The sequence below is a fragment of the Paralichthys olivaceus genome, chromosome 10 (assembly GCF_024713975.1).
Source record: "Paralichthys olivaceus isolate ysfri-2021 chromosome 10, ASM2471397v2, whole genome shotgun sequence".
NCBI classification, from domain to species: Eukaryota; Metazoa; Chordata; class Actinopteri; order Pleuronectiformes; family Paralichthyidae; genus Paralichthys; species Paralichthys olivaceus.
This window is the reverse complement of record NC_091102.1, coordinates 11,182,763-11,209,700: the sequence shown is the minus strand read 5'-3', so window position 1 is coordinate 11,209,700 and position 26,938 is coordinate 11,182,763. Positions and strand designations below refer to the sequence as shown.

The 26,938-nt window shown below is 40.7% G+C and overlaps 4 protein-coding genes across 10 annotated transcripts in view; 3 read left to right on the top strand and 1 right to left on the bottom strand.

Annotated features, from left to right (window-relative positions):
• The first annotated feature begins 320 nt into the window (after positions 1-320).
• Positions 321-3,253, top strand: klhl23 (kelch-like family member 23). Its single transcript, XM_020089932.2, has 4 exons — positions 321-463; positions 604-1,839; positions 2,575-2,727; positions 2,806-3,253. The coding sequence occupies exons 1-4, from the start codon at positions 457-459 to the stop codon at positions 3,114-3,116; spliced, it is 1,707 nt and encodes a 568-aa protein (XP_019945491.2). The 5' UTR covers positions 321-456; the 3' UTR covers positions 3,117-3,253.
• A 1,669-nt stretch (positions 3,254-4,922) lies between these two features.
• Positions 4,923-10,214, top strand: ssb (small RNA binding exonuclease protection factor La). The gene is made up of 12 exons (XM_020089933.2): positions 4,923-5,115; positions 6,303-6,393; positions 6,478-6,581; positions 7,662-7,836; positions 8,061-8,168; positions 8,260-8,363; positions 8,633-8,704; positions 8,782-8,824; positions 8,928-9,068; positions 9,157-9,343; positions 9,453-9,578; positions 9,669-10,214. The coding sequence occupies exons 2-12, from the start codon at positions 6,337-6,339 to the stop codon at positions 9,746-9,748; spliced, it is 1,197 nt and encodes a 398-aa protein (XP_019945492.1). The 5' UTR covers positions 4,923-5,115; positions 6,303-6,336; the 3' UTR covers positions 9,749-10,214.
• mettl5 (methyltransferase 5, N6-adenosine) lies at positions 9,770-12,733 on the bottom strand. 2 transcript variants are annotated; one of them, XM_069532248.1, is made up of 8 exons: positions 12,598-12,733; positions 11,714-12,030; positions 11,517-11,631; positions 11,252-11,436; positions 10,599-10,681; positions 10,411-10,462; positions 10,291-10,340; positions 9,770-9,887 (listed from the first exon to the last, which is right to left on the bottom strand). In XM_069532248.1, the coding sequence occupies exons 2-8, from the start codon at positions 11,811-11,813 to the stop codon at positions 9,846-9,848; spliced, it is 627 nt and encodes a 208-aa protein (XP_069388349.1). In that variant the 5' UTR covers positions 11,814-12,030; positions 12,598-12,733; the 3' UTR covers positions 9,770-9,845. The 2 variants fall into 2 exon arrangements, with proteins under 2 accessions (XP_069388349.1, XP_069388351.1); XM_069532250.1 differs by lacking the exon at positions 12,598-12,733 and adding an exon at positions 12,451-12,596.
• The window catches only part of ubr3 (ubiquitin protein ligase E3 component n-recognin 3), a 38,841-nt gene continuing 24,569 nt past the window's right edge, over positions 12,667-26,938 (top strand). For 2 of the 6 annotated variants that reach the window (XM_069532246.1, XM_069532245.1), the window contains exons 1-24: positions 12,667-13,211; positions 14,264-14,403; positions 14,598-14,750; positions 15,106-15,261; positions 15,649-15,689; positions 15,922-15,988; positions 16,072-16,202; positions 16,365-16,593; positions 17,284-17,463; positions 18,216-18,349; positions 18,501-18,587; positions 18,663-18,728; positions 18,814-18,903; positions 19,000-19,128; positions 19,226-19,278; positions 19,387-19,520; positions 19,803-19,888; positions 19,984-20,125; positions 21,315-21,411; positions 22,573-22,714; positions 23,572-23,676; positions 23,767-23,937; positions 25,084-25,116; positions 25,892-26,337. In XM_069532246.1, coding sequence (XP_069388347.1) covers positions 12,778-13,211; positions 14,264-14,403; positions 14,598-14,750; positions 15,106-15,261; positions 15,649-15,689; positions 15,922-15,988; positions 16,072-16,202; positions 16,365-16,593; positions 17,284-17,463; positions 18,216-18,349; positions 18,501-18,587; positions 18,663-18,728; positions 18,814-18,903; positions 19,000-19,128; positions 19,226-19,278; positions 19,387-19,520; positions 19,803-19,888; positions 19,984-20,125; positions 21,315-21,411; positions 22,573-22,714; positions 23,572-23,676; positions 23,767-23,937; positions 25,084-25,116; positions 25,892-26,337 — 3,446 coding nt within the window. In that variant the 5' untranslated portion in view covers positions 12,667-12,777. The remainder of the gene's footprint in view (positions 13,212-14,263; positions 14,404-14,597; positions 14,751-15,105; positions 15,262-15,648; positions 15,690-15,921; positions 15,989-16,071; positions 16,203-16,364; positions 16,594-17,283; positions 17,464-18,215; positions 18,350-18,500; positions 18,588-18,662; positions 18,729-18,813; positions 18,904-18,999; positions 19,129-19,225; positions 19,279-19,386; positions 19,521-19,802; positions 19,889-19,983; positions 20,126-21,314; positions 21,412-22,572; positions 22,715-23,571; positions 23,677-23,766; positions 23,938-25,083; positions 25,117-25,891; positions 26,338-26,938) is intronic. The other 4 variants (XM_020089929.2, XM_020089928.2, XM_020089931.2 and 1 more) reach the window with 4 other exon arrangements.

The following is a 26,938-nucleotide window of genomic DNA, read 5'->3' as shown; positions in this document are numbered from 1 at the left end:
GCAACCACAGGAGTGAGAGGGGAAAACACATGAATGGCGAACAGAGGCAGTGGAGCAGCACAGAGTGAGATTTGTATTCCAGCGGCGAAGCCTGTCCTGCACAATGCCCCGTCCGTGAACGCACCACGGGACCGTGATCGTGGATGTAGCTTTTATAATCAGGCTGGAGGAGAGAAAGTATCTGTGCACGGGGGGGATCCTGTCAATGGAGGAGCTGCTGGAGGAGGAGGAGGAGGAGGAAGGTGCAGGAGGAGGGAGGAGGAGGAGGAGGGGGTCGAGGGGGGTTGTCCTCTGCACACAAATACCAAAATAGGATCTGAGCTGCCTGCGACCGTCCTGCCTGAGCTAAATTGAGCTTCATGTGTTTGTTAGAGACGATCTTTTCACACACAGAGAGAGAGAGAGGACACAGAGGAGCGTGTGTGTGGAGCTGCAGCCTTTATTCATGGATATAAGATGAGAGGTAAGACCTGTGTTATTACAGCAAGGAGGCCAATAACTGACTGCATGATTGTCATTCATTATAAATGAGAATATGACACTGGGCTGTCCTTTGCTTTAATGTGCGCTTGGGTCACTGTCATGCGTGTGTTTTTCCTGCAGACACCATGTCACACAAAGAAGACGACATCTACACATTCGACTTCACTGATGGAGATCATCCGTCGCAGCTCCTGGACGCACTCAGGCACTTCTACGTCAGCGGCCTCTTCACAGACGTCTCCCTCCAGTGCAGTGGCCCTGGGGCGCAGGTGTTCCACTGCCACAAGGCGCTGCTGTCGGCCCGCAGCTCCTATTTTAAAGTCATGTTCACAGCTGACATGAGAGAGCGGTCCGACAGCAGCATCACCCTGACCGGGGTGCACGCCGAGGTCCTGGGCGCCCTGGTGAACTACGTGTACACGGGTCAGGTGCGCATCACCGAGAGCAACGTGCAGAGCCTGCTGGAGGCCGCAGACCTCCTGCAGTTCATCTCTGTCAAACAAGCCTGCGAGGAGTTCCTCATCCGCCTCCTGGATGTGGACAACTGCCTGGGGATGCACGCCTTCGCACAGCTGCACCTGTGTCCTGCACTGGAGAGGGAGGCCAGGAGGGTGATGCTGAGCAGGTTCCAAGAGCTGGTGCTGCAGGAGGAGTTCCTGGAGCTGGACCATGAGAGGATGAGGGCGGTGGTGGCCGCACAGAGCCTCACTGTGCAGAGGGATGATGTCTTGATAGATGCTGTGGTCAAATGGGTGACCCATGACTTGGATAACCGTGTTCACCATACCCTAGACTTGCTAAACTCCATCCAACTGGACCTTGATGAGATTTATTTCAAAGCGTCTCTAGAGGTGCACAGGCAGGGCCTGCTGAGAAGTGAGGGGAAGTTTAAATCCATGATAACACAGGCATTAAGGTCCAATAATGGCAAGGAGGTGTGTGCAAGTAGAAAAATGTCTCCCAACATGTACATCATCGGGGGATACTACTGGCACCCACTGTGTGAGGTTCACTTCTGGGATCCTGTCAGTGACACATGGGTGCAAGGTAAAGCAATGCCTGACCACGCAAGAGAGAGTTACAGCATCAGCTCACTCGGAGCAAATATATATGTGACTGGAGGTTACAGGACAAACACTGTTGAGGCCCTGGACGCTGTTTTGATTTATAACTGTGACTATGATGAATGGACCGAGGGTTGCTCCATGGTCACAGCGAGGTACTACCACTGTTCCGTGGCATTGCATGGCTGTATTTACGCCATCGGAGGCTACAGAGGAGGAGCTCCAGAGCGAGAGACCGAATTTTATGATCCTTTGAAAAAGAAATGGTTTCCTGTGGCCAAAATGATCCAAGGTAAATGATTGGTGACATGCTATGGGTTGACTGAAAAGGAGGAAAAAAGAATGAGATAGGTGGAGTTTACCCTGGTTCAGAACTAAAGATGTTCACATTCCCATTTTTTCAGAAGGTTTTTTCAGAAGTTGCACAAGTGTATGTGGTCAACTTATATTGCTTGTGTTTTTTGAAGAAGTTTTACCTGTCATCCAAAAGGCCAGAAGCTGAAATGCTCTGTTGACTTGAGATAACACTGTTCCAGAACTCAACTTCCTCTTGAAGAGGGGTGAAGAGACACAAGTCCTGTTGCCCACTTACACTTGTACAACTTCTAAGATACCATGACCTGGATGTCTGAGAATCTCTCAGATATCTATAAGGAATTCCTGACCATTGAACCATTTACATGAAGGAACCTCATGGGATCCATTAAACCCTCTTAGTTGAGGCTCAAAGTCCACGAGACATGCATGGGCAGCCAGCTAGAATCAGCAAAAAGCTCATAAAGTTACTGTTAAACACAATACACAAATAGACATTAACGACTAATTCGTGAATGTAGCACAGCATCTGTTGGGGGAACCAAGATATTTCTCTCTGCAGTTTGTGGTGAGCCAAATTGAGTTAAAAGCAAAGTGAACATTAGACTACAGGTGGCCAGATACAGAAATAGACGCTATAGCTGCTCTGTGCCTGTTGAATATGTAACCTGTTTGCTAATAATTCACAATATAAACTCATTTCTCTTCAAAGGTGTTGGAAATGCCACTGCTTCTGTAATGGGGGATAAAATCTACGTGACCGGAGGCCATTATGGCTATAGAGGAAGCTGCACCTATGAAAAAATCCAGGTCTACAAGCCAGAGGTCAATGAGTGGAGCATCATTACAATAAGTCCCCATCCAGGTATGAACGTAGGAGTGAAGAACGTAAGTGGTAATGGTCTGAATATAATTTTTATATGTTAAAATCCTGTGTTTTCAGAACACGGGCTGTGCTCTGTGCCTCTCAACAACAAGCTGTATTTGGTGGGCGGACAGACGACGATCGCAGACTGCTACGACACTGAGAAAGACGAGTGGAGGCCAATATCAGTGATGAAGGAGAGGAGAATGGAGTGCGGGGCGGTGATAATAAATGGATGTATTTATGTAACAGGGGGATACTCCTACTCAAAGGGGACTTATCTGCAGAGCATCGAGAAGTACGACCCTGAGCTGGACTCATGGGAGATAGTGGGGACTCTTCCCAGCCCAGCCAGATCACATGGGTGTGTGTGTGTTCACAGCGTTTAGTGTCAAACCCTCATCAAACTTTATTTATTGTCATTTTTGTGCCAAATCGATGAAAATGTGAACAGTATTCTGTCAAAATGCAAATGCCATGTAAACGGTCACACGAGATGCCAAGCTAGTCCATGTCATGCACTGTAGAGAGCTACACATCTGCCAAACTGTCCAGCATCGACTGTGTATAAAAATTAATGACACGACTCCGTTTCCTCCCACTACCTAGAAATGAAGCCAAAACATCCTGTATATACAAATGCTGCCTACTTGCGCATTTGGAGCCAGAGTCTCTGCAGTAGTGATCAGGGGATGGAGCCATGGTAGCGCCTGTCGATACACTTTTGTACACCAAAACTTTTTCATAGCATCAAATATCTAATCAAAACCAAACTTAGCAGAAACATGAAAGCTTGAACATGCATCGGTGTGACAAGAACTACCTGAAATTACAAAAACCGTCTCTGGGAAAAATGTAGTTGATTTTTGATTTTTTTAAAAATTTGGTCCATGTTCCATTTACTAACATGGAGAAGGGATTTTATGAGCTATTCTGCAACCAGCCACCAGGAAGCAATCGATGTGCATGGGCTTAATTTTTGCGGAGCAGTCAAATCATTCATCTTTATATACAGTCTTAACCTCAGGGACAATTAGTATTTTACTTTACATTTTTGAGTATTTCTGTTTACTTGATTGAAAAGAAAGACTGAAAAGAGAAATGCAGAATCCAGCTCAGACCAATGATGCACTGTGACACTTCAAAGCATCTTTTTTAAATAAAGCTGCACCACCAGGCTGCTACTGATTAAATAAATATATCTACAACTGTGATGTGGATTTATTATTTACTTTCAAAAAATGATACTGTTTTAGGGGGTGTTCTCCTGTTCTGAATGTAGTTTGTTGCCTTATTGTTCTTTACTACTATAAGTACATTACACTAAGTTATATACTGTTTTTATTGTGTTCGCCACCCCATTAATTTCAGTAAAGATAGCCTAAGTAAAACGAACATAAAATAATCATGTAGTTCAACCAATCAAAATCAATTCTAACAAAAATTAAACATTAAAACTTTCACGAATGTGGGATTTATTGCAGAACTGTTAATTGCAGAGTTAACAGTCAAGTTTGGGCCAAGCGCAACAAGCTAATTATAGAGTGACTATATATGGTTATATATTGACAGAGAATAAGATAGTATTAGTATATGTGGTAGGCAGTTATAATTGTGGTAGAACATACAAGGGATATTCTCCATCTTTTCCTTTATTCTGAAATGGGATGGCATTGAGTTTAAAAAGGCATAGATGTAATGATGTCTGATCTACTGAGTGGGCCACATGGCTTTCATAGTATTGTTATACAAGCCAGTAGCCGGTCAGATTTATCTTTAGCCTCAGCAGACCCTCAAGTTCGGTCTGTTTTTTGATTACAAGGCCAAAACTATACTACTAGGTATGACTGAAGTAATGACTCTAACATCGGCTGTCGGTCGCTAACACCTGCTAACATCTACTGGTAATTAGTAACTTAAATTGTGCAATTTAAATGTAAAAACATTTAAACATTCAAAGGGCTTCATATTATACATTAAGACATGACATAAATTCAAAGAGTCAAATGAAATCAAATGGAAATAATGACATAAACTGGAAGAAAATAAACAGAAAAACCAAATTAAAACCTCAATATTTTGAATTAATAAAATAATATGCTGCAAAGCCGTTTGAAATATGGGGTGTCTTTGTAATGTTGTCAATGCTGTCTTCTTGATTCTTTATACAGTCTGTGGTTATTGTAGGGGAATCACAGCGACACCCCGAGGCTGTGAGCGGCACCACACGTGTCCGCTCCCGCAGCGAGGAGCAGCTGCAGCGCTAAAACAAACTCTTTTTGGTCCTCGCGGTTCGCCGTAGCACGCAGACCCTCAACGTGCAGGCGACGAAGTGAAGCACTTTTAGATTTCCTCAGAAATCCGCTGCTCGCGCCGACTCTTCCTTCTGTAAGTAACCTTCCGAACAGGATCCTCTGTGTTTACAGTGTTTCTATTCCCCGTGTTTAATGTTAGAAGCTTTACAAACGAGCGCAGAAGACATTCTTATAGGTTTGGCGTGTTTTAGCGACATGACGACGCGGGAGAGGAGTTACGCAGTTTTCTAAATGACTCATGTAACTAATTTAACTTAGCGCGAGCTAGCAGCGGACTAACTCTCACGTTGGATAGAACACGTTTCAGCCGCGTGTCTGCACCCAACAACATGTCCGAGTGTACAGCTGGTGCACGCGAGCTAGGCTAGCGTGTTAGCCTTCAAGCTAGCTGCAGCACCAGCAGCATGAGATTAGTGAAAAATGTCCACTCCTCATGGCAATAATGCTCTGGTTCCCTCATTTAGCGAGTTTAAAATCTGCCGATTGGATTTTTATTTCACTGATCTATATGTGTCAGATGCTGACCATTGGCCTAATGTTGTTTTGGGATTATTTGTTTGATATTTATCTAAAACAAATAGATTTTTTACTGAATAATGGACGGACGAGATTGGTTTAAAACTAATCTATATAAATCTGAAAGAAAATCTCAGAGTATATGGCCGTGGATTTATTTCCATTTGCCAATATTAATATAGCGTTTTTTAAATTGAATTTGCTTTTCTCATTGATTTGTAAATTAATCATATAAAATAGTATGTCAGTCTTTAACACACAGTGACTGAATAATGTAGATACTCAAACATGTTGATACAAATTGTACACATAGTGGCAGGGATGTGTTGAAGTGTAAAGTCTTTAAACTTCAACACATCCCTGCAATAATAGCAGTTATTAAAAACTATGCTGAACACACCAAGATATTGCAGACAAACAACTGTTACAATAAACTAATGTACATCATTTTGTATTATTTACTTGATGTATTTATTACGGTGGCAGATAATAAGGGTTTCAGTGTTTCAATCAAATAGTCAGAGTTTTTAAAATAGTATAAAGGATCATTGCAATTTTCCAGAGCGAGCAGGGAGTGACAAATCAATAACAAATTTGGACTGATGTAAAAACAGACTTGAAGGAGGATAAGTTACTGTGAGAAGCTAGAAGCAGTGAGTATTCAGCTAAATGACTTTGGCCATTACTCAGCAGATTTGTTGTGGATTTATTTTCTGTAGACAGACTAATTGTTTGTTGTTTCAGGACTTGGGGTTACTGTTGTCTCCACTGGACAACCATGGCCGAAAAGCAAGAGATGTCTTCAATTGAAATGAAAGTGGCACGACAAGTAGAGGTAATTGTGATGCTTAATTCTTTAATTTGTTTCCATTAATGTAACAGTGACACTCAAAGAAATGTGTCTCATTCTCACCTCTAGTACTACTTTGGAGATCACAATCTTCCCAGGGACAAGTTTCTCAAAGAACAACTGCAGCAGGATGATGGCTGGGTGCCTTTGGAGACAATGCTTAAATTCAACAGGTTTGTTATTTTCTCCTTATTTTATTCTCACTGAAACTGCTCCTTAAACAGCCTGTTGTGTTGATGGCTCAACGGCTTTATTTAACCAGTTAAATCAGATCGCTTCAGGGAAACTGTTTTGGTTGAACACATCAAAATGAGACAGAGGAGACCAACAGATAACAGTAATCTTCAGCTAGCAACAGCAGCAGTAATGTGCATTAAACAACAAAGGTCTAGACAAGAGAAGAGGGTTTCTTTTTGTGTGGAAATGAAAAGTGGTTGTAACTGACTCAAATATGTAATGTATCTCGCAGACCCATAAAACACCCATCAAAGGAATGTAAACGTCTCAGACTGTCGCAAAATTGCACGGATTGCCCTCATGTACTTTCTTCTTCACAGCTGATAATGAAATATTATCTTAGACGTCACTGATTTGGTTTTCATCAGCACAACATTAATGAATCAGAAAGTGACGCTTCAATAATGAGATGGGGCCAAAAACAAAATAGTGATGACTGATCAGTCTGCGGACCTTGTGTCTGACTCAGAGTATTTTGTTGATGTGCTCTGTTATATACTCACTATATTACTTGACACTCCTGTGCCTCCTGGAGGAACGATCCCTCTATGGTTTCTGCAGTTTTCCCTGTAAAAATGACAGAGGATGTCACACCTTGTACTTATTGTTAAGCCTTATGAGTGAAACTGTGATTGAATATGGGCTATACAAATATAATTTGAGGAACAGGTAGTACAAGGTTAATGTGTTCCCTCATCCTGTCCCTTAAGTGTACCTGTTACACTAACAACATGCACACACAAAATGGCCACACCTCGTTAACAAAGAGATATTCATGATTATTAATAGAAACTCAGCTCAACTGGTAAGAAGTCGCTGTGACTCGACACACTTGTGTTCTCATCAAGCCTGATGGAGCAGTAATTCAGTATTATCCCGTGTCTGTGGCTACATACTGTCATTACAGTGAGATAAAGAAGTTTATGTACCTCCTAAGTAATTACACATGCTGTTAAAGCAGGGCTGTGCTGTCTTTCCTGTTCAGAGTGTTTGAAACATTTATATTCTCCTTCCAGACTCAGCTCTTTAACTAGCGACAGCAGCGTCATTGTTGCAGCTCTCCAGAAATCCAAGACTGGCCTCTTGGAAATCAGTGAAGACAAGACTAAAATCAGGAGGTGTACAGATAAACCCGTACCTGAACTGAACGATGATTTCAAAGACGCCGTTAAACACAAATCTGTGTACATGGTAAGCTTGGAAATGATTCCCATAACATATAGAAAATAGTCTTTGTAGATACATTATGTTGCTTGTATTCCCACTGAATTGAAACATACAGAGACAGTTATGTTTTGAAACTGAATTTATTCTAAATTCACAGTCCCTTAGTCTAATATTTTCCAACTCTAGATCTTGGTGTTTTGCTGCTGCTCTGTCGTGTTTCTGTAATGCTTTTTACTTTAAACATCTAGAAAGGTTTTCCTCTTGAAACCTCCCTTGATGAGATTCAGGACTGGTTGAATGGAAAAGGCACCATAGAAAATATTCAAATGAGGAAAAACATGCAGAAACAGTTCAAGGTAATATTTTTGTATTGATAACACTCGCGCTTATGTTTTTTCTGTGTTTTTGGAGGAGATTTTTTAAATTATTATATTATGGTCTTTGCAGGGATCAGTGTTCATCTGTTTGGACACAGAAGAGTCATCGAAGCAGTTCCTTGAACGTTCAGACATAAAATCTTTCAAAGGCAATGAGATGCTTGTGTTATCAAGGTAAGTTGTGCTGCTTCCTGGTTTAAGCTTTTCTGTGTTGTGATTAAAAAAAAAATAAGAAAAGAAAGAAATCACATCTGGAAAAGGTGTACAAGTGGACTCATTCTGCTGGATGCGACACATTTGGAAGTTTTTGCACCCTACAAGTCTGTCAGAGCCATTTCCATAGCTTAATTGACCTTCTTGACCTCTCAGGGTTCTTGATCTGAGCCCATCAGATAGGTTAATTGCTTAAGACAGTAATCATTTGATTGCTGTTCTGCTTTCAGGGAAGACTACCATGCGAAGAAGGCTGAGGAGAGAAAACATTTCAAACATGAGACAAAGGCAAAAGCAAAACAGTAAGTATCCATGCAATACCATTTTGTCCTAGTATACACTTTATAAAAACAAAATGACTGACAAAAATATTATTTAGAGACAAGGAGCAACTGCAGAAACATGCAGAAGATAAAGAAATGGTAAGATCCCTTAAGTGCTAATCACCTTATATTCTGCCACTGCGATGGACTCATATGAACATGTTATCGCCACCTTAATGATAAAGTGTAATTTGTGTTGCAGGGTCTGCTCCTGGATGAACAGACAGGTTGTTTGTTGAAGTTTGCAGGGGAACTCGAAGATGTTTCCCGAGAGGACTTTCATCAATTGTTCTCAGGGCACGGAAAAATAAAGTGGGTTGACTTTACACGGGGCGCTAAAGAGGTAAATAAAATCTGCACCACTCACAGCCCCGAACTCAGGTTGAAGAGGCAGGGTTGTTAAAATGTTTTTTTTCTCTCTTCCAAACAAGGGTACCCTCCTTTTTGATGGAAACGCAAAGAATGCATTCGACAAGGCCAAGGAGGCAAACGATGGAGAGCTTAAAATCAAGAACAACAGCATTACATGGCAGGTGCTTGAAGGAGACGAGGAGAAAGAGGAGCTGAAGAAGATCATTGAATCTCAACAGGAATCGTACAGCAGGGTCAGGGGTAGAGGTGAATACTAAACTTTTCAACTGAATGATTTGATCAATTAAACATATGAGCTCATCAGTTATTTACAGAATTGATTAGTTTGTACTGATGCATCTTGTTTGTCCAAAAGGTTTTAGAGGAAGATCAGGTGGCAGAGGAGGAAGAGGAGGACGAAGGGGAAGAGGTGGGAGGGATCATGGCAGAAATCGGTACCAAGGCAAAAAGACGAAATTTGATAGTGACGATGAAGACGATGGTAAGTGCAGCAGCTTCAGTATTTCCCAACTTGTTATGGCAAGATAATTATGGACTTTACAAAAATAAATGTACTCTGTTTCTTCTCCAGCACCCGCAGCTCCAAAGAGAGAACTAGAAGATGCCGACGGTCCTGCAGCAAAGGTCGCCAAAACGGAAAACGGATCTTAGTCACAAGATCACAACCAGAGATTTTTTTCTTTTTTGGAAACATTTATTATAAACAGTTAAAATGCAGAGACAACTTAAATCCATTCCAGTGAAAGCTTCAGGCTTTGGAGAATCGTAGGAAATCCACCTGGATGTCGACCTAGAGAAACAATTTGCAATGATTGGCATCAGTTTTCAGCCTTTTTAAGTCCCTGTATCATATTGTGCCTCCTGCATTGATTATGTACCTTTGTTCGTAAGATGTTTTTGATTTTATCATATTCAGCATAAAGACATTTGATTTCACTGGGACATTTTAGTTGGTCTTGTATGGCCCGTCTGACATCTAGCGTTGTGCGCCATTGTGTGTTTTATTTTTTCTTAGTAGAACTCCTATATTAAGTGAGAACATCTGGTTTGCTATTTTTTTTTTTTTTTTAAGTTTGCGTATGTGAATAGCAAATAAAACATTTATTAAAATGAAAAAGGTTTTTTTTTTTATTTGTTATGTGTCAAATGCAGGAAAACATCTGAAACTGGTGTGATGCAGCTCATTAACTTACCGATTTCTTTTTGTGGAATTTATAAGATGCTGGCAAGTCATATCTTAGCTCTGTAAAGAAAACACAGTCAGACTTCAAATATTTTAATTGTAGAGGATGTGTACAGTGTATTTTTCTTACCTGCTATTACTTCCATCTTTACTCCCCAATCCTTAGCCTTCTTTTGTATGTGCTGTAGATAGAGGATTACAAATTAGGCATTGCACACACTATGGTTACCAGAGATGTAACTAAATTGAGATTTGACTGTTTAATTTTGACCTCTTCATTGAAAGGAGGTGGTCAACAAGTGATGGGTCTGAACTTACTTCTCGTGTTGATGTTTTATGAAGCGAGTACACTGCTGTCTTTGCCATTGTTAGAGCAGCTTTTAGGAACTTCATGTCCATCCCTTTAAACAAAGAATAAAAGCAACATAAAAACTACATGTAACATAAAAGAGCTACAGGGACCTGCATTGATTTTTTTGAATGGGATTAGTTAAAACAAATGGAGCTGCTCTGAATGTGCAGTATGTCTTGAGGCGCAGGAATTTATTGTGGTCACAAGTAGGGCTGGACATGTCTACAAAATAAATAAAGATTTAAAAATTAAGAGTGAATATATATTATTACGATAAATGTCACATTTGTTCTAAGTTCAGAGACTGACTACTGAGTGAAGGTTGTAGTTTTAAACTAAGCAGAATGAAAAACAAATCTGAGGTGGATCTATTGTTATTCCTCCTCACTGTGCATAATATACATAGAAATATATCTATATATTATATTTTGAACCATTGTTATATAGAGATTGATAAAAAATTATATTGACTGGGAAACCAGTATTGTGCCACGTAGTGAATGCAAAGTATTTTAATCTCAAATGAAAATCTCTGCAAATATATCATTCAGATTGTCAAACTTAATGGATGTGGAAAACTTAATCACCGGGAGCAGCACTTATAAAAACGAGCCCTCACCTTGGTTATGTTTTGTCCCAAACGGTGGGTTCATTATTACTGTGTCAAATTTTTTAGCATAAGTATCTGGGTCCAGAGAGCAGAGGTCACACTGGACCAGATCCACGTTGGAAATCTCAAATTCCTCTGCATTTGTTCTGAATATGTCCAGTGCGTCCTTGTCAATGTCGAAGCCAACGCACAAACTGCAGAGGAGAGAGCAGGAGGGTGAGGAGGGGAAACTACTTTAAAAACAAACGTGTGGGGGACATTCAAAAGCTCTCACCCTGCATCAAGCATCGCAGCTCCGATGCTGAGGACACCACAGCCACATCCCAGATCTGCCACCAGTCTGCCCTCAATGTCCTCAAATGTGTTCTGGATAGTGTAAAGCATGCATGCTGCAGGAAGAAGAAGCGACAAGTTAGTGACAACATCTATCCACACAAACTCTCCCAACAAGCACATGTTTTCTGCTCCAACCTGCAATATGAGGACTGGTTGGATACTGCTCGAGAAGGATTTTTGGTTCGTCAAACACGTCCACCTGCTGAAGACAACTCTCCAGCTCTTTCAGTTTCATGACTGGAGACTGTGACGTCCAACAACCTGCGAGGACCCTGCTCCACAACACAGCGATCACACGATCTCCTTCATCTGAGATCTGTGAGGGTGTAAACACTCAGCATGGTTCCAGACGACTTCCGCTGAGGGGTGTGCATCCTTCAAAACAATCCTACCAGATCGAGACCACTCTCAATAGTTCCTGTTCCTGTTCCTGTTGTAATAAGTAGTAGTTCCTACACACACACAGGGAGAGAACAAAATAATAATGAGAAATAAATAAATATATATATATAAAGATACACACAGAGAGAATCTTGATTCTTGTTCTGATTTCTAAAAATCAGATAAATGCTGCTGTAACAAGAAGAGCTGCTAAAACAATTTTCACTGTTTTAATGTTGGTGACAATGTTGAACATTGACAATAAAGGATTCTGATTCTGATTCTAAAAAAAGCATTGATACACAGAGAAAGAGAGAAAACGATAATATTAGAAGTATATGAATACAAATACGTGTATGCATAAACATATCCAAACACACTTACACACACAGAGGGGGAAAATTATAGATGCACACAGATAGAACGAGAAAATTATAATAATGATGTATATACGGAACTAATATCAAGTCATATTGGTTTGAAAGATGCACCTTATGTGTGTTTATATGATGATGATGATGATGATGATGATCCCACACAAGGTTATCAGTTGCCTAGAAACACGCAAACACAACAGCCCTGTGGTGACTGTGTGTGACCTGATCAGACGTCAGCTCAGACTCTGCTGGATCAAATACCTGTTCCAGGCTCAGCCGGATTAAAATCCTTCGCAGCACATTTCTCTGCATTCATCGTACACTGACAGATCGTCGGGAGTCCGCCAGCCAACGGCGGGGCGACGGGTCGTATCGCGAGAAAGCCCGAGAACATGGAAACAGGACAACAAAAATAAATTTGTGGACAACAAGCCAGAGTGCATGATGGCGGCGTCGCTGCTGCGCCGGGACAAGAAAACCACTGCCGTCCACTTGAAGGCAGACCTAGCCCGGACCGACGATACCAGCGGGGTCGGGCAACTCCAGGAGCTGCTCGACGATGTGCTAGATCCCGAGAAACCCGCGGCGGACACGGAGGCTCTGGACTGGTGCAAATGTCTCATTGCAGGAGGCGAAGGTTTCGAGGAGTTCTGCAAAACGGTCCGGTCCTATGACAACGCGACCCTGTGCGGCTTGGTGTGGACCGCCAATTTCGTGGCTTATCGATGCCGGACCTGTGGCATCTCCCCGTGTATGTCCCTGTGCGCCGAGTGCTTCAACAACGGAGACCACACGGGCCATGATTTCAACATGTTCCGAAGCCAGGCTGGCGGGGCCTGCGACTGTGGAGACAGTAATGTCATGCGAGAGACTGGGTAAGACCGAATTAGCTGCGAGCTAAGCTAGCGAGTGCTAGCTAACGAACGGGTTTAGCCGGGTGTCGCTTTGACAGCTCTCGGCTGGAAATAGTCCAACTTGGATATTTGCTGCGCCCTCGTCGGTCATTTTGTGTTCGACACGTTTGAATGTTCTGATATTTTAATCATTTGTTCTCAGAAAAGCTTCGCTACAGCAGCTGAGCCTGGAAGGTTCACCAGCTCAGCCTTTACTACCAAAACATTAATGTCAGGCTCGTTGCCTCAACTGGAGGTTTCAATTGATCCCTGGGACAATGTTGGGACACAAACATGAGTCTGCACGTTGTGTCGTTTATAATCTGAAAGACTGAGTGATTGCTACAGATCGAGATGATCAGGGTTATATGAACAGTGGAGACCTCTGCCTGTCTGCCAGATCTCCATTTGTGATGATGCTGTCTGTGTTAAAGAGATGGACGAACACATTATAGTGTGACAGTGGCCCACCTGGTACTTTTATTTGAAATAATAATGATCATGTCTTTATTTATATAGCACTTATATTACAAGTGCTCCACAAAGAAAAAAATCAAGCAGAAATACATAAAAATAACACTAAAACAATTCAAGTCAGTCATAAAAGAATAAAAAATGACCACCCAGGCATTTTAGCATGGCCACCTAATATAGTTATAATAATAACTTGGGCTCACTTTGCAGCTGACTGATTTGTGTGTAGCAGTTACTGTGTAGTCTTAAGCAATACGAGCAAAGATGGAGTAGTCTGTGTGTTGCAATGCATCATACTATGTGTATTTACAGAGATTAAAAATACCTCCTGTTTACTCACCAAATCCTAACAACTTTCAACATCAACCCAACACCAATACCCAACTCTTGAGAAAGTAACTAAAATAAGAAATATAATAATCATTACTGAGCCTCTACCCTGATCATGTAGGTCAGAAGAATTAAATAATAATTAAATTAAAAAAAAATTAGTGAGAGAATCTGCTACTTTATTGTTGATGATTTTTCTTTAACGGTAACATTTGTTTGGTTTCTTTCAGATTTTGCAGACGGCATCGATTGAGAACAGGAGAAAATATCCCCTCAATACCTCGAGACCTTCTCTTGATGTCAGAGATGGTTCTGCCTCGCTTTATCCTGTGTATCATACAGTATCTGAGGGATGGATACACCGAAGCAGGTGAAAACACTCACAACAACGACCTTCTTATAATAAAGACTAATATCGTGACCAAATCACCAGTAAAAATGACTTGTGTCATAAAGTAGATCAAATGCAAAACACGGTCTGCTGTGTCAGACAGATACCGTTGTGTTATACAACTGTTAACGTACTGAGTCTCGTGGCTTCCATCTGTTATCTTGCTTTGTCAGACACCTCAACTGAGAGAGATCTACAGAAAGTCCTGCAGCAGCTGGAGCCTCAGATCTCTTTCCTGGAGGAGCTCACGAAGATGGGAGGAGCAATGAGGACTGTGCTGACGAAGATCTTGACCAATCAGCAAACATTCAAAGAGTTGAGCATGGGTAAATATCTACCATCGAGTTTATTCTAAAACAACATAAAGTGAGATCACAATAATTGAAATAAAAAATTGTTTGTAATTTCTCTCTAAGGTCTTATTCTCATCTGTTGCAGTACAAGTGCTACTCGCTTGGAAAATGCAGACTGTGCTTGATCTATTCAAAGACTTATATAAAAAGACAAAACCAGAAATAAAACATGTACTCAAATTGAGCATCACTATTAACCAATAAAATAATTGAAAAAAAAATTCCCTTTTCCTCAAATTCTGCACACTTGCTTCAAATTAAGTTTTCTTCATCTTGAGATTTCAACACTTGTTGTTACAGTGTCCAGTGTTTTTCTTCTTTGTTGCAGGCCAAGAGGAGAATCTGTACGCAAAAAAGAACTATGACAAGTATTTGTCAGCGTTAAAGAATTCAGGTCTGGTGTCTGTGGAGGAGAAAACTCAAGGTGCTGCTGCTGATGTCACTGTTGGTGCAGAAGGAGGTGCAGGGGCCATGGCCCTATTGGGTAAGATAACATTTAGCATGTTAACATTTGAAGCATATTTTCATCATCAGTCAGCCACTGGAAATAACATATCCTTGTTCATTTGCATGCATTCCTCACAGGGGTCAAAGTCTTTTACTTGCCAGAAATAATAAGTTATTGTCAGACATTACTGCCAGAGAGATCAAACTTTGAGGAAGTGATTTTGAATGTGAACTTGTCACGTCTCGTTTTAACCAATGCTGAAAACTGCTGTTTGAACAAATTGTCATTTTTGAAAACTGTTTTATTTTAGAAATTTGCTTTGTGTTTGTCCAATGTCTTAAGATGCTGCTAATTGATACTTTGTTTTATTTTATTAAAATCAAATATTGGTTTATTATTTATGTGAGATTGTATTTATTTTAGGAACCACTGCACCAGGGGGCCCAGATGAGTCTAGTAAAGAGGTTCGTGTCAGCATCAAACACAGAAAACCTTACTCACCCTTTTCTGTTCAATTTACGCTCAGGCTTCAAAAGTGTATTCTGTCATTTGTTATTAGTGTATGATTAAATCATCTATTATATGTGAAGAAATAATGATACCAATCACAATTGAACAGATCCACTGAAGCTTAACCTGATATGAACTGATGTACAGTTAAAGTTACTGTAAGTGTTTTGTTTTTTTTACTCCCAGGAAGATCAAGATGCAGGGCAATCTGTTGGTCAGAGGAAGAGGGTTAAGCTGAGTAGCAGTACCAAAGGTACAAATGTAAAGAAAATGTGATGCATCAAAACATTTAACATGAATTACCTATTTTATAACGTGTCTTTTTTCTGCCCTCAGACCCAAGGATTATTGAATCTCTGAAGCATAAATGCTTTCTGGAGGAGTTGCTGTTTTGGACAATAAAGTACGAGTTTCCTCAGAAGATGGTCACCTTCTTACTAAACATGTTGCCAGATCAAGATTACAAGGTATTTCTTTTCTGTGTTTGTGTTTATTCACAAATATGTCTTGTGTTGCTCTAGTTTCCCTCTCAGATGTCTTGGTGAATTGAAATTATACTTACAGAGCGACAGAATCGTAGCATTCAGCTTAAATTGTGTTTTGGGGTTTTCCCTTTTCCTCTCTGGCAGATCACCTTTACAAAAACATTTGTTCAGCATTATGCATTCATCATGAAAACGCTGATGAAAAGCCACGAGTCGGACACCATGTCTAATCGCATCGTACATATCAGCGTGCAGCTGTTCAGCAATGAGGAGCTGGCTCGACACATGACCGAGGAGTGTCACCTGCTGGACATAATGGTCACAGTCCTCCTCTACATGATGGAGAGTTGCCTTATTAAAAGTGAACTTCAAGGTAAGTTGTCCAGATGTGTCGGATTCTGCACATCTCATCAGACCTTTCTCATGTAGTTATTGTAAAGAATGAAGACTGATATATGGATGCTTATTATGGATCACTGCACAAACACTGTGGCAGTGAACACGGTAGAACTGTTGCTTTATCAAACTGAAATTTAAGTTTTAAGATGTAGCTTTTATGTTTTATATCAAAAGTTCTTGTACAATGGATTAAGCCAGAGGGAATGGATAGCATCATACAAGGTGGTCATTATTTTTTGTTCATCATCAGCTCTAAATTCATGAAGACCACATCCAATTGTTATTAGTAGAAAAACTGGTACATGAATCCTGTAAACTGTTGAATGAAGTAAAAATAGAATTGCTAAACAAAGAAATACAACTATTAATTTTATTTCTTTATTTCTAATCATTTTCAGTGTAGAAAAACATGCACAGATGTTTCATCCCTCTGGCCTTTCTAATTATTACAGGCTCTGAGAGAAATGAGCTTGAATTTATCATTTGAGTGTCATCCTATTTTTTTTGAAAACTCTGCAGATGACATTGTCTTTCTCTTTTGGCAGCCAGGTGTTGAAATTGCAAGTTAATTGTCACACATCTCTCCATATATTTCTTTCAGTGTTCAATAATTAAATAACTGCTATAACTTAATGTGCCTGTTTAATTTCCCCCCTTTTTTTAGATGAAGAAAACAGTCGTCATGTTGTGGTGAACTGCAGTGAGGCACTACTGAAGAACAACACCTACTGGCCGTTAGTTAGTGATTTTATCAACATCCTCTCACACCAAAGTGTAGCGAAAAAGTTCCTGGACGACCACTCATTGCTGATGCTCTGGATGAGCTTCGTGTCATTCTTTCAAGGTAAGACATGATTTCAACCTGAGCAGTAAACAGACACACTCACACTGAAGGTAGCAGAGTTTGGACTAATACTCAAGAAAGATATGTTTATTTGTTTTTGATTGACATTTGTTTGTTCCCCACCTGTTCTGTTGTGGCAGTCTGGTGGTTTCTCTATCACCATGACTATCAATGTAACATGTCTGTCATTTGGGATGGAAGCAACATGAGGTCAAACACAACAGCTGATTTAGATCACAGCTCATCATACTCGTGTACATTTTCATATTTAGACTCAATATGCTTAGTCAAGATAAAGGCAGACCCCATCTGTCCCCTACTAAAAATACTCCTAATAGAAAAACTGTGTTGTGGGGTGTATGACGCTTTGTCACTGAATTAGAATTGTGGCGAGTGCTGCTCATTTGCCATGTGAACTGTACCACCACCCTAAAAATAACACCCACCCTTGCACAGTGGGCTTGAGTATCCTCTTGCAGAGGTTATGTGTCGCTATTAGATTGTATGCATGTCTGCTGAACTACTTTAGCGTTTAATTCTGCTGTTTCATACAGATTCGTTTGCAGATATGAGTATAGAGAATTTTATTATAGGGGTCACCAGATCTTCATTGAATTTTAACAAACTTAAAAAATGCTCATTCTTTGGGATTTTCTTCCCCCCCATTTAACATATAGTTTGTGTTACCATAGAGATGTCATGTAACATGTGTCAACTGTCTAACTTATCAAAACTATTTCCTGCTGTGACAGGTATGAACCTGAATAAGCGGGAGTTGAATGAACACGTGGAGTTTGAGTCCCAGACATACTATGCAGCGTTTGCAGCAGAACTTGAGGCATGTGCACAACCAATGTGGGGTCTCTTAACACACTGCAAAGTCAAAGTAAGTCTTTACACCAGGACTGTTCTCACACACAGCTCCCATATCCTGATGGTCTTGATTACTGGAACATGCCACATACATATCCTGTGCTTAATGCCCTTAATGTTTAAACCTGCATTAATTTTAAACAAATTCAATTGTGTGTCAACAGGAGACTCAGGAATATACTAAAACTGTGGTTCGCTACTGTTTGGAGACACTTCAGATCTGGTTCGATGCCATTGGCTTCATAGACGAGGTAAATTAAAACAACAAAGTGTGATGAGCAGACATTCCTCTTTCCTGTTTCTCATGACTTATGTGTCTCTCATAGCCTGCTCCAAATCAAGTGACTTTTCACTTGCCACTGCACCGCTACTATGCCATGTTCCTCAGTAAGGTATGTCCGACAGTCTCATCTCTTAAAGACACGCAGGCATATGTTTTTATGTGGTTTAAAGCTAATCATGTGGTTTAAAACTCAGGCTATAAAGTGCCAAGGCCTGGACCTGGACAGTCTCCTGCCTGACCAAGAGATGCTGATGAAGATCATGGTGCATCCACTCCAAATCCAGGTCTTACATTCACAGCCCAATAAACACATGTACAATTTGTATGTGCATGTGCTCGCAGCCATGTTTTGATGAAAACTTTGCTTTGTATGGCTGTAGGCATGCCTGTCTGAGATCCACAGCAACATGTGGGTCAGGAATGGGCTACAGATCAAGGGGCAGGCTATGACCTACGTACAGTCGCACTTCTGCAACTCCATGATTGACCCAGACATTTATCTGCTCCAGGTTAGAACTGCTGAATCCCATACATATACATTTACACATTTTCTCTAAATGTTTTGTTATTTTGAATCGTTTTATGCACATGTTTCTTGGTTTACAGGTCTGTGCGTCGAGGCTAGATCCTGACTACTTCATATCAAGTGTTTTTGAAAGGTGAAGGATTTCATACACATAGCTTTCTTGTAACTGCAGTATGCACTTAAATACACTCCCAGCTTACTAGTGGTACTAGCATTTTACACTCTGTTGTCTGTAACACAGGTTTAAAGTGGTCGACCTGCTGACCATGGCATCTCAGCATCAGAACGCCGTGTTAGACTCTGAGCAGGAGAGACCGATGCTTGAAGGAGCTCTGACTTTCCTGGTCATACTTACGAGCCTGCGTGTACATTTGGGTATGTGATACATAAATACAGTGATTAGCACAATAAGAAATACCTTACTATATGATGAAGTAGCTCTACAGTGAATACAGATCTGTAAAACTCATAAGATTTGCTGATATGACAGAGCAGTGCCATTTTTTATCCTTGTCAAGGTAACTTGAACAGTTACAGATTGGGCGATCACTTCATGGCTTATTGCTGCATCATTTGAAACATTGAAAATGATTAATGTTGTTTTTAATGTAGGCTGTACTTTGTAAGTTAGTCACTTTCACTCATTCTTGCCAACAGGGATGACGGACGATGAGATCCTTCGATCTGAGATGGTCTCACAGCTGTGTATGAATGACCGCACACACAGTGCACTCTTAGATCTTGTATCCTTCAGTATTTAGATAAAATATTAAATGGCTTATAGATATTTTTAGTTTTCCCTGGAAAATCATTTTTTTCCTTAAGAGTGTTTTCTTAGATTCCTGAGAATCCCAACCCAAAGAGTGGCATTGTACCAGGGAGTTGTAGTTTTGAGGAGATGCTCTCTGCTGTGGCCGACTTCAAAGCACCAGTGTTTGAGCCTGGAGGCTCGATGCAGCAGGGGATGTACACACCTAAAGGTAGGATTAATTAATTACTCAACATTTTAACAAAGAACCTTTTCCTCCATTTACATATGTCATAGGTAATATCACATAGGTGACCAGTGTGTTTAAGGGGGAATTTACATGTAATTGCATTTGTTGAAATAATTAAATAATGTGTTTTGGCTTTTAAAACAAATGCAAAAAATGCCATGCTTTCTGTGGGAAGCTTGTCAGGGTCTTTGTCCTCTATGCTGAATACTTTCTGCACCTGCAGAGCTGGTTTTATACCTAGAGGACCTCCAGTGGAGAGGAAAATGTGTCTATCTGCTGTCCTCCACTGGGCAAGTCTAGTAATAAGTAAGAAGGACTGCAATGCAAAGGGAATTGGATGTTTCAGATCAAGAGAAAATGCGCAACATAGATTAGAAAATATATAAGTACAGTGTTCTGTATTAAGAGAATCAGTGGGCAGTTTTTTGTAGTAATGGAAAACTTATTATCAATAGTGCTTTTATTACTACCTTATTGTGTAGAGCTCACCACAGCTAAGTCCAACAAATGTTTTTATTTTTGCGCAAGTAAAGTTAAATATTGTAATCCTCTGTGCATTATCATGCGCATTGTTACTATGTGCAATATAAAGGAGTACATACATAAACTCATCTGCTTTAATGCAAGACATTATTCTATTTGTATACTATTGTTGTTTGCTTTATTTTTATCTATTAGACTGTAATGTGTCTCCTTGTCTGTGAGCTATGTTACTATTTGAATCACTGGCATACTTTATTCCATTGTACACTGTGCAATGAAAATAAAGGCATTGAGTTGAACTACTCATATTAGGCTGATATTATTAGGCTATTAATATATTTTTATGTGTAATGGAAATAAATTTATGCTCAATTCCTACTTGAATAATAAGATATTGGACACAAACCACTGAGAGAGCATTGATATTGTTTCTTTCAAACAAATATAAATATTATAACTAATGTGTTGTGTGTCAGACATAACACCTTTATATCCTGTTGTCTGAGTAGAAATTAGTAAACTTTGTGAGTGTGAGGCCTGAGCTTGAGCATCGGGTGTCATTTATGTCCCTGACCACTTGGGGTCAGGCTTACACCACTCACAAAGAGGAGGTGAAAATGGTGAGAAAGTGAATCAATGTCGCTTTGCAGCAGAGTTAACAAATCATTTCTCTCCTTTTCTTAATTAGCCGAGGTGTGGGAAAAAGAGTTTGACCCCATCATGGTCGTTCTCAGAACAGTCTACCGGCGTGACGTCCAGTCAGCGATGGACAGATACTCAGCATTGTAAGTGAACACTGATGCCTTCATTTCTTTCCCCTCAGTAAATGCCTTGGTTGCAGCAGTGGTTTTCATTTAAACATGTCATAGGATAGTGCCCTTTTTATCTGTGTCTAGCTTGACATTACTCTGTTCTTTAGTGGGAGTATTAATGTTCAATCATCCCTGACAAAGCCAACCTGCGTCGTGATCTGTTCAGTGTCACAGGGTCCCCTCTCTCACCTGCTCATGAGGGGACATGATAAGAAAGGTCAGGTCTGCTTAGTGCCAGAGCTGGTTCCAATTAGATAGCTGTCGAGAAAAATCAATTTATTATTTCAGGCTAAATTGTATTAGAATCGAGGGAATCTTTCTTCTTTGATTGCAGTAGAAACGTCTCAGTGAAGGTGGTGAAGGAGATTGTTTTAGAGTTAATTTTCTAAAAGGTTACTGGAGTGTGTGGGGCATGCTAAGTATACCATAGAGTCCTTCAGTGTTTGAAATCGTACTTGGGGAAATGACCTTTTTCACAATGGGATTTTAGTGTAGCCTGGTTGTGTTTGGGTTTTATTTTATATATAGTTGTTTATAATAAGGTTTAAGCCTCAGTTACACGTCTTTGTTATAACAACAACTAAGGAATTATTTATATTTCAAAATATCTCTAAAGGAATACATTTTTCTCTCTAATGTCGGTTTCAGCATTAGCCCCCCAAAATCCACAGAATTTTAGCACATTTTGGTAAAACTTTAATTCAAAGTCTGGACAGATCATTCATGTAGCGAACTGTATGTCTTTCGTGTAGTATACCCTTTTCTTTGCCAGTATTTTCTTTTCTAAACCAAATGGAATGGAGCCATATTTCTCCTTGAAGCATATTGAAGCTGCCATTGCCACCTTCAGTCTGATACCAGCCTCATGTTGCTCATTCACGCTGTTTGGTTATGATGAATTGCCTGTCAAGCTGGCCTTGGTTTTATATAACAATGATCCCAATATCACTAATAGCGCGCGTGACCGTGTTACCCATTGGCTGTGCTGTTTCATAGACTGAAATCATTTGTACAGTGAATTATTCTCAACAGTCACCTCATCAAATTGTGGAAATTCAAACTTCTGTTGCATGTAAGTGGATTGTTTTGCTGATACTTGTTTTTTTTCTCGTCGTCGATGATGACCTCACCTAGTTTGAAACAGTCTGGGATTCACACTGGCAACCCTTGGCCGCCCTACAAGGAGAGGACTCCTCTGCATCCGTGCTACAAAGGCCTAATCAAGCTGTTGCACTGCAAGACACTGCACATTGTGATATTCACTCTGCTTTACAAGGTGAGCCTCTCAAAGACCATTCATGTGATAATGCAGTGCTACCCTTGCATCTCAATTGACTCCTTGAACTTAATCAGAAGTGACTCTGTTTGCCATGTTTAATTGGTGCACAAGTAAAATGACTTAGCAAATAATTGGTGTTGACATGTTACAAGATATTGTTCGAAATCACGACAAAATGCAGAAGGTGCAGCACTAAATGAACAGACTGTAGATGAGGCATAATGCAGGAACAAAAGGACAAAGATGATATCAGGTGTGCATTAACTGGAAGAGCATTGGCATAGGTAGTATACTGATACCAGTACCACTTAACCTGGAAATCACTTCTTCCTCCAAAATAGCAGTTGCACTATGCTGCCACTGGCAAGTACTGTGGCAAGAACTGTTTTTAGAGTGGCTTAAGAAAAAGTCATCCCATTACATTAACCAGAGCTAGCTAAAATGTGTGGCAATATTTCAAGCTGTCCCACAAGCAAAACAGCAACATGTTCCTTAGGCAAGACTTCGGTTTTGAGCAGCGGCATTACTGTTGTAATCAGCAACACAATGAATCATTTTATAGCATTCATCACTTCCATACAGGGGTATTGACATTCAGCTTGAATTATGTTTTATAAGTTGTTATTTTTGTAAATGCACCAGTATTGGAGCGGTGCTCTATATCGACCGATATGCAAAGTCCAGGTATCGTAATTGGTATCTGGAAGGGGCATTTGAACATCTCTATCCCATTTGTTTGGGGATCCTTTTTGTCTGTACCAGTACCATTACAGATCTAAATCAAATGATGAACATGTTGATGCACTTGCAGAAACATTTTCCTCAGTTTAAACTCATGACTCAATATGTTACAGATATGGATGGATCATCAGAACATGTCTGAGCATGTGCTGTGCATGGTGCTGTACCTGATCGAGCTGGGCTTGGACAACCAAGTTCAAGACAACAAGGACAATGAGGTGAGATACAAGAGCTGTGAATAGCAGTCATCTGACTGTTTAGACTCTCAAACCAGCATCCTTTTTAAAACGTGTATCTTATACCTTAAGGAGCCTTGCATTGAGGAGCACTGCCATGACAGCTGGTTCCCGGGCACCAACCTCCTCTCCAACCTGCACCATGTCATCAACTTTGTGAGGGTTCGGGTCCCTGAAACGGCCCCTGAAGTGAAGAGAGAGGCCCCTCCCAGCACCAGCACTGAAGCCTGCTCTTATGGCCAGGTAAGAGCTCTGCTAAAGGCTGAGCTGAGTTACGGTGCCATTAATGACACTGCACTGCTGCTATAATAAAAACATCTGGGTGAGAGACTTGTGGTGAGTCTAGCTCTCAGTTTGTTATTCACTGTGTGCCTCCTGTCTGCACAAAATGTAGTTTCTTTCCTGTCTTTATACGAGTGCAGTCATTTGTTTTGAGGTCACGATGTCTTCATTACATGTTTAAGGTATGAAATGATTTCCCTCAAAGCCTGGCTGCCTCCTCAAATAGCTCCATGTGTACAAATTTCCTTTGCTCCTGCTCAAAATGGTTTGTCTGCATCCAGCTACACTGATATTGTGCAAATGACTTGTGCTTCAGTTTGAGTCCTTGTCCTCAAACTTAGGCTGCTTCAGTCCACTGGCACAACCTCTGCCCTCGCTCATACCCGAGCAAAATTCCTTTATATTTGTCGACGAAAGAGGAGGACACGAAATATTCAGTTCTGTTTCAGTGCAGCAGTCGTATTTACTGTGTTGCATATCGACCACACCTGTCACTAGCACAGTGATGACTTTAAGTAACTGACCGATAGTTACACATGTAAAATATAACCTGATCATCTAAAACCTGGTGAGCTGCAACTTGACAAAAATCTGGATTCAATTGATTATATATAATACTAACTAACAAGGACATTTGACACAGGACCAAGACTAAATAAAAATAATAACTGATAAAATGAACACCAGCAGGCAACTAGATTAAACTACAGAAAGTCACTTCTCCTGACAAAGAACCGTTGCCACAACATGGTGAATTTTAAAAATGCTGGTAGGTTCTAATGTTTAATGTGTAATTCAACAACATAACAAGTTCTGAATAAAATGGCTTTTCTTGCAGTGCAGGGCCTGAATGTGTGAAGTACTCCATACATTATCACAATCATATAATTAACAGACTTAACAGACTTTACAGGTGTTCCTGACAGTTTCGGTGTTGCTGACTTGAAAGATTTGTTCGATACCCTTCTTTCACATTTTCTTTCCGCTCAGCCCTGGCATGTGTATGCTTCATTTACCAGGTTGCATTGATGGTTTGGTGCTCATGGTGTGTTCATCTGTGACATCATCATCACCACTGTTGTTCACTGTGCTGTACTTGCTCCACAGAATTCCAGACGTCTTTCAGGGAATTGGAGAGAGGTAGCTGTCTTTTTCTAAACAAGGCTGATTGCTCTGATGCCACCAGCAGCTGCATTTGTCCATGTGATCTTTTACTCTCAAAGAATATCCGTGCACGTGTTTGTTTTGTGCCTTTCAAAGGAGGTCTGCCTTGGTGTGTGTATAATGTCGTGCTTCAGCAGTTTCCCTCCCTCTTGACTGCTGAAACTAATTATGTGTGTAATGCAGGTTTGGGTAAATGCTTTTTAACCGCATGTCAGTATGATTGATGTCGCATTGACTGGGGTATATGATTTATGTTTATTTAACGGTGCAGCTCAGGTCCTTTTTGTCAGGTCAGGGCAATCCTTCAGACGGATTGTGAGCTTTTACATGGAGAAGATAAGACTTTTCTTAGGAATATGGTTGTTTTGAGCACTATCAGCGAAGGTATTCATAAGACGTCAGCTGAAATTCAAAATGGACATCTAATTTGACTTTTATATATATTGTCCCAGTCAGACTATGGTAATGAAGCACCTCTTCAATCCATCAAAGCCAATCAGACTGTTAGTGGCATAATTGTAGGAGAGGGTGTTTAAAGACAAGCAACCATCAAGTTTTTCTTCTCTTTCTTCTCGCATATTGTGTTGACACAGTGGGGGTTGGTACTTGATGTGTATCAAGTGCTGTAAAATGAGTTTGTATGTGTGTGACAGTATTTGTACAACATTCATATTCACAGTGGTTACATTAGCACTGCCCATGTAAAAACAAATGGTGTTTTGTAATTCATATCTTTCCAATGCTCTCCTAGAACCTGCGTGAAGCTCAGGTCTTCAGCCTCGTGGCGGAGCGCAGGAGAAAGTTCCAGGAGATAATCAACCGCAGCAACACAGAGGCCACCCAGGTTGTCAGGCCCAAGAGCTCCTCAACGCGCTGGGTCCCACCAGGCACACCACCCCAGCTGGTGACGGAGATCCTGGAGATCCGAGAGAGCATGCTGTCCCTCCTCATCAAGCTCCACCAGAAACTGACGTCCAGGCAGAACTCCCTGTCGGCGTCCTGGCTGGAGGATATGGACACCAGCCGCCATGCTCACGGAGACGGTATTACGGCCATTGAGCGTATCCTCACCAAGGCAGCCACACGCAGCTGCCAAATCAAGCGTAGCATCCAGGACATTTGTGGAAAAGTGTGTCCTCCAGTGCCACCAAAGAAGAACAGTCCCTCTGACAAGAAAACCATGGATAAAGAAGAGAGGTAGTGTAATCTGCAAGTGCTTTTGTACAGCTCCATTTTGCATTTAACATTCGGCTATAATCAAGACATAATCTATAAAATGTTTTCAAGAATTGCTTTACAGTATATTGGCTTCAAGTGTTCAAGGACAATGAATGTGTATCCTGTCACATATCCTCTATAAATCCACTGCCAGGAAGAGGTTTGTGTCAAAAAGAATGCAAATCAAAAGAAGTGATAATTAATCATGGTTCTCTCAGCCTGTCACATTTTATCTTTTCAACAGCTGCTCAAATCACTGTCGGGCACTGGATGTGCAGACTGTCGCGATGCAAATATTCTGTATGTCACCATTAGTACGTGTCATTGACTAAGCCGAGCAAGCCTCTTTGTTGTTCTCTACTCGCCTTCTTTGTGGAAAGACAATAACCTCATGCACTCACGTGTCGTCATTAACCCCGTACACTTTGCAAAAATCAAATCAAACTCGGTGGGTTTTGGCTTTTCCCCAGTCCGTGTATCCCTTTCCCCTCCTGTAACGATGATGGAATGGGCTATAACCATTTGATAATGGCCTGCTTTTGGGGTTGGTTTCACCCCACAGACAAAGGTAAAGGTAGAA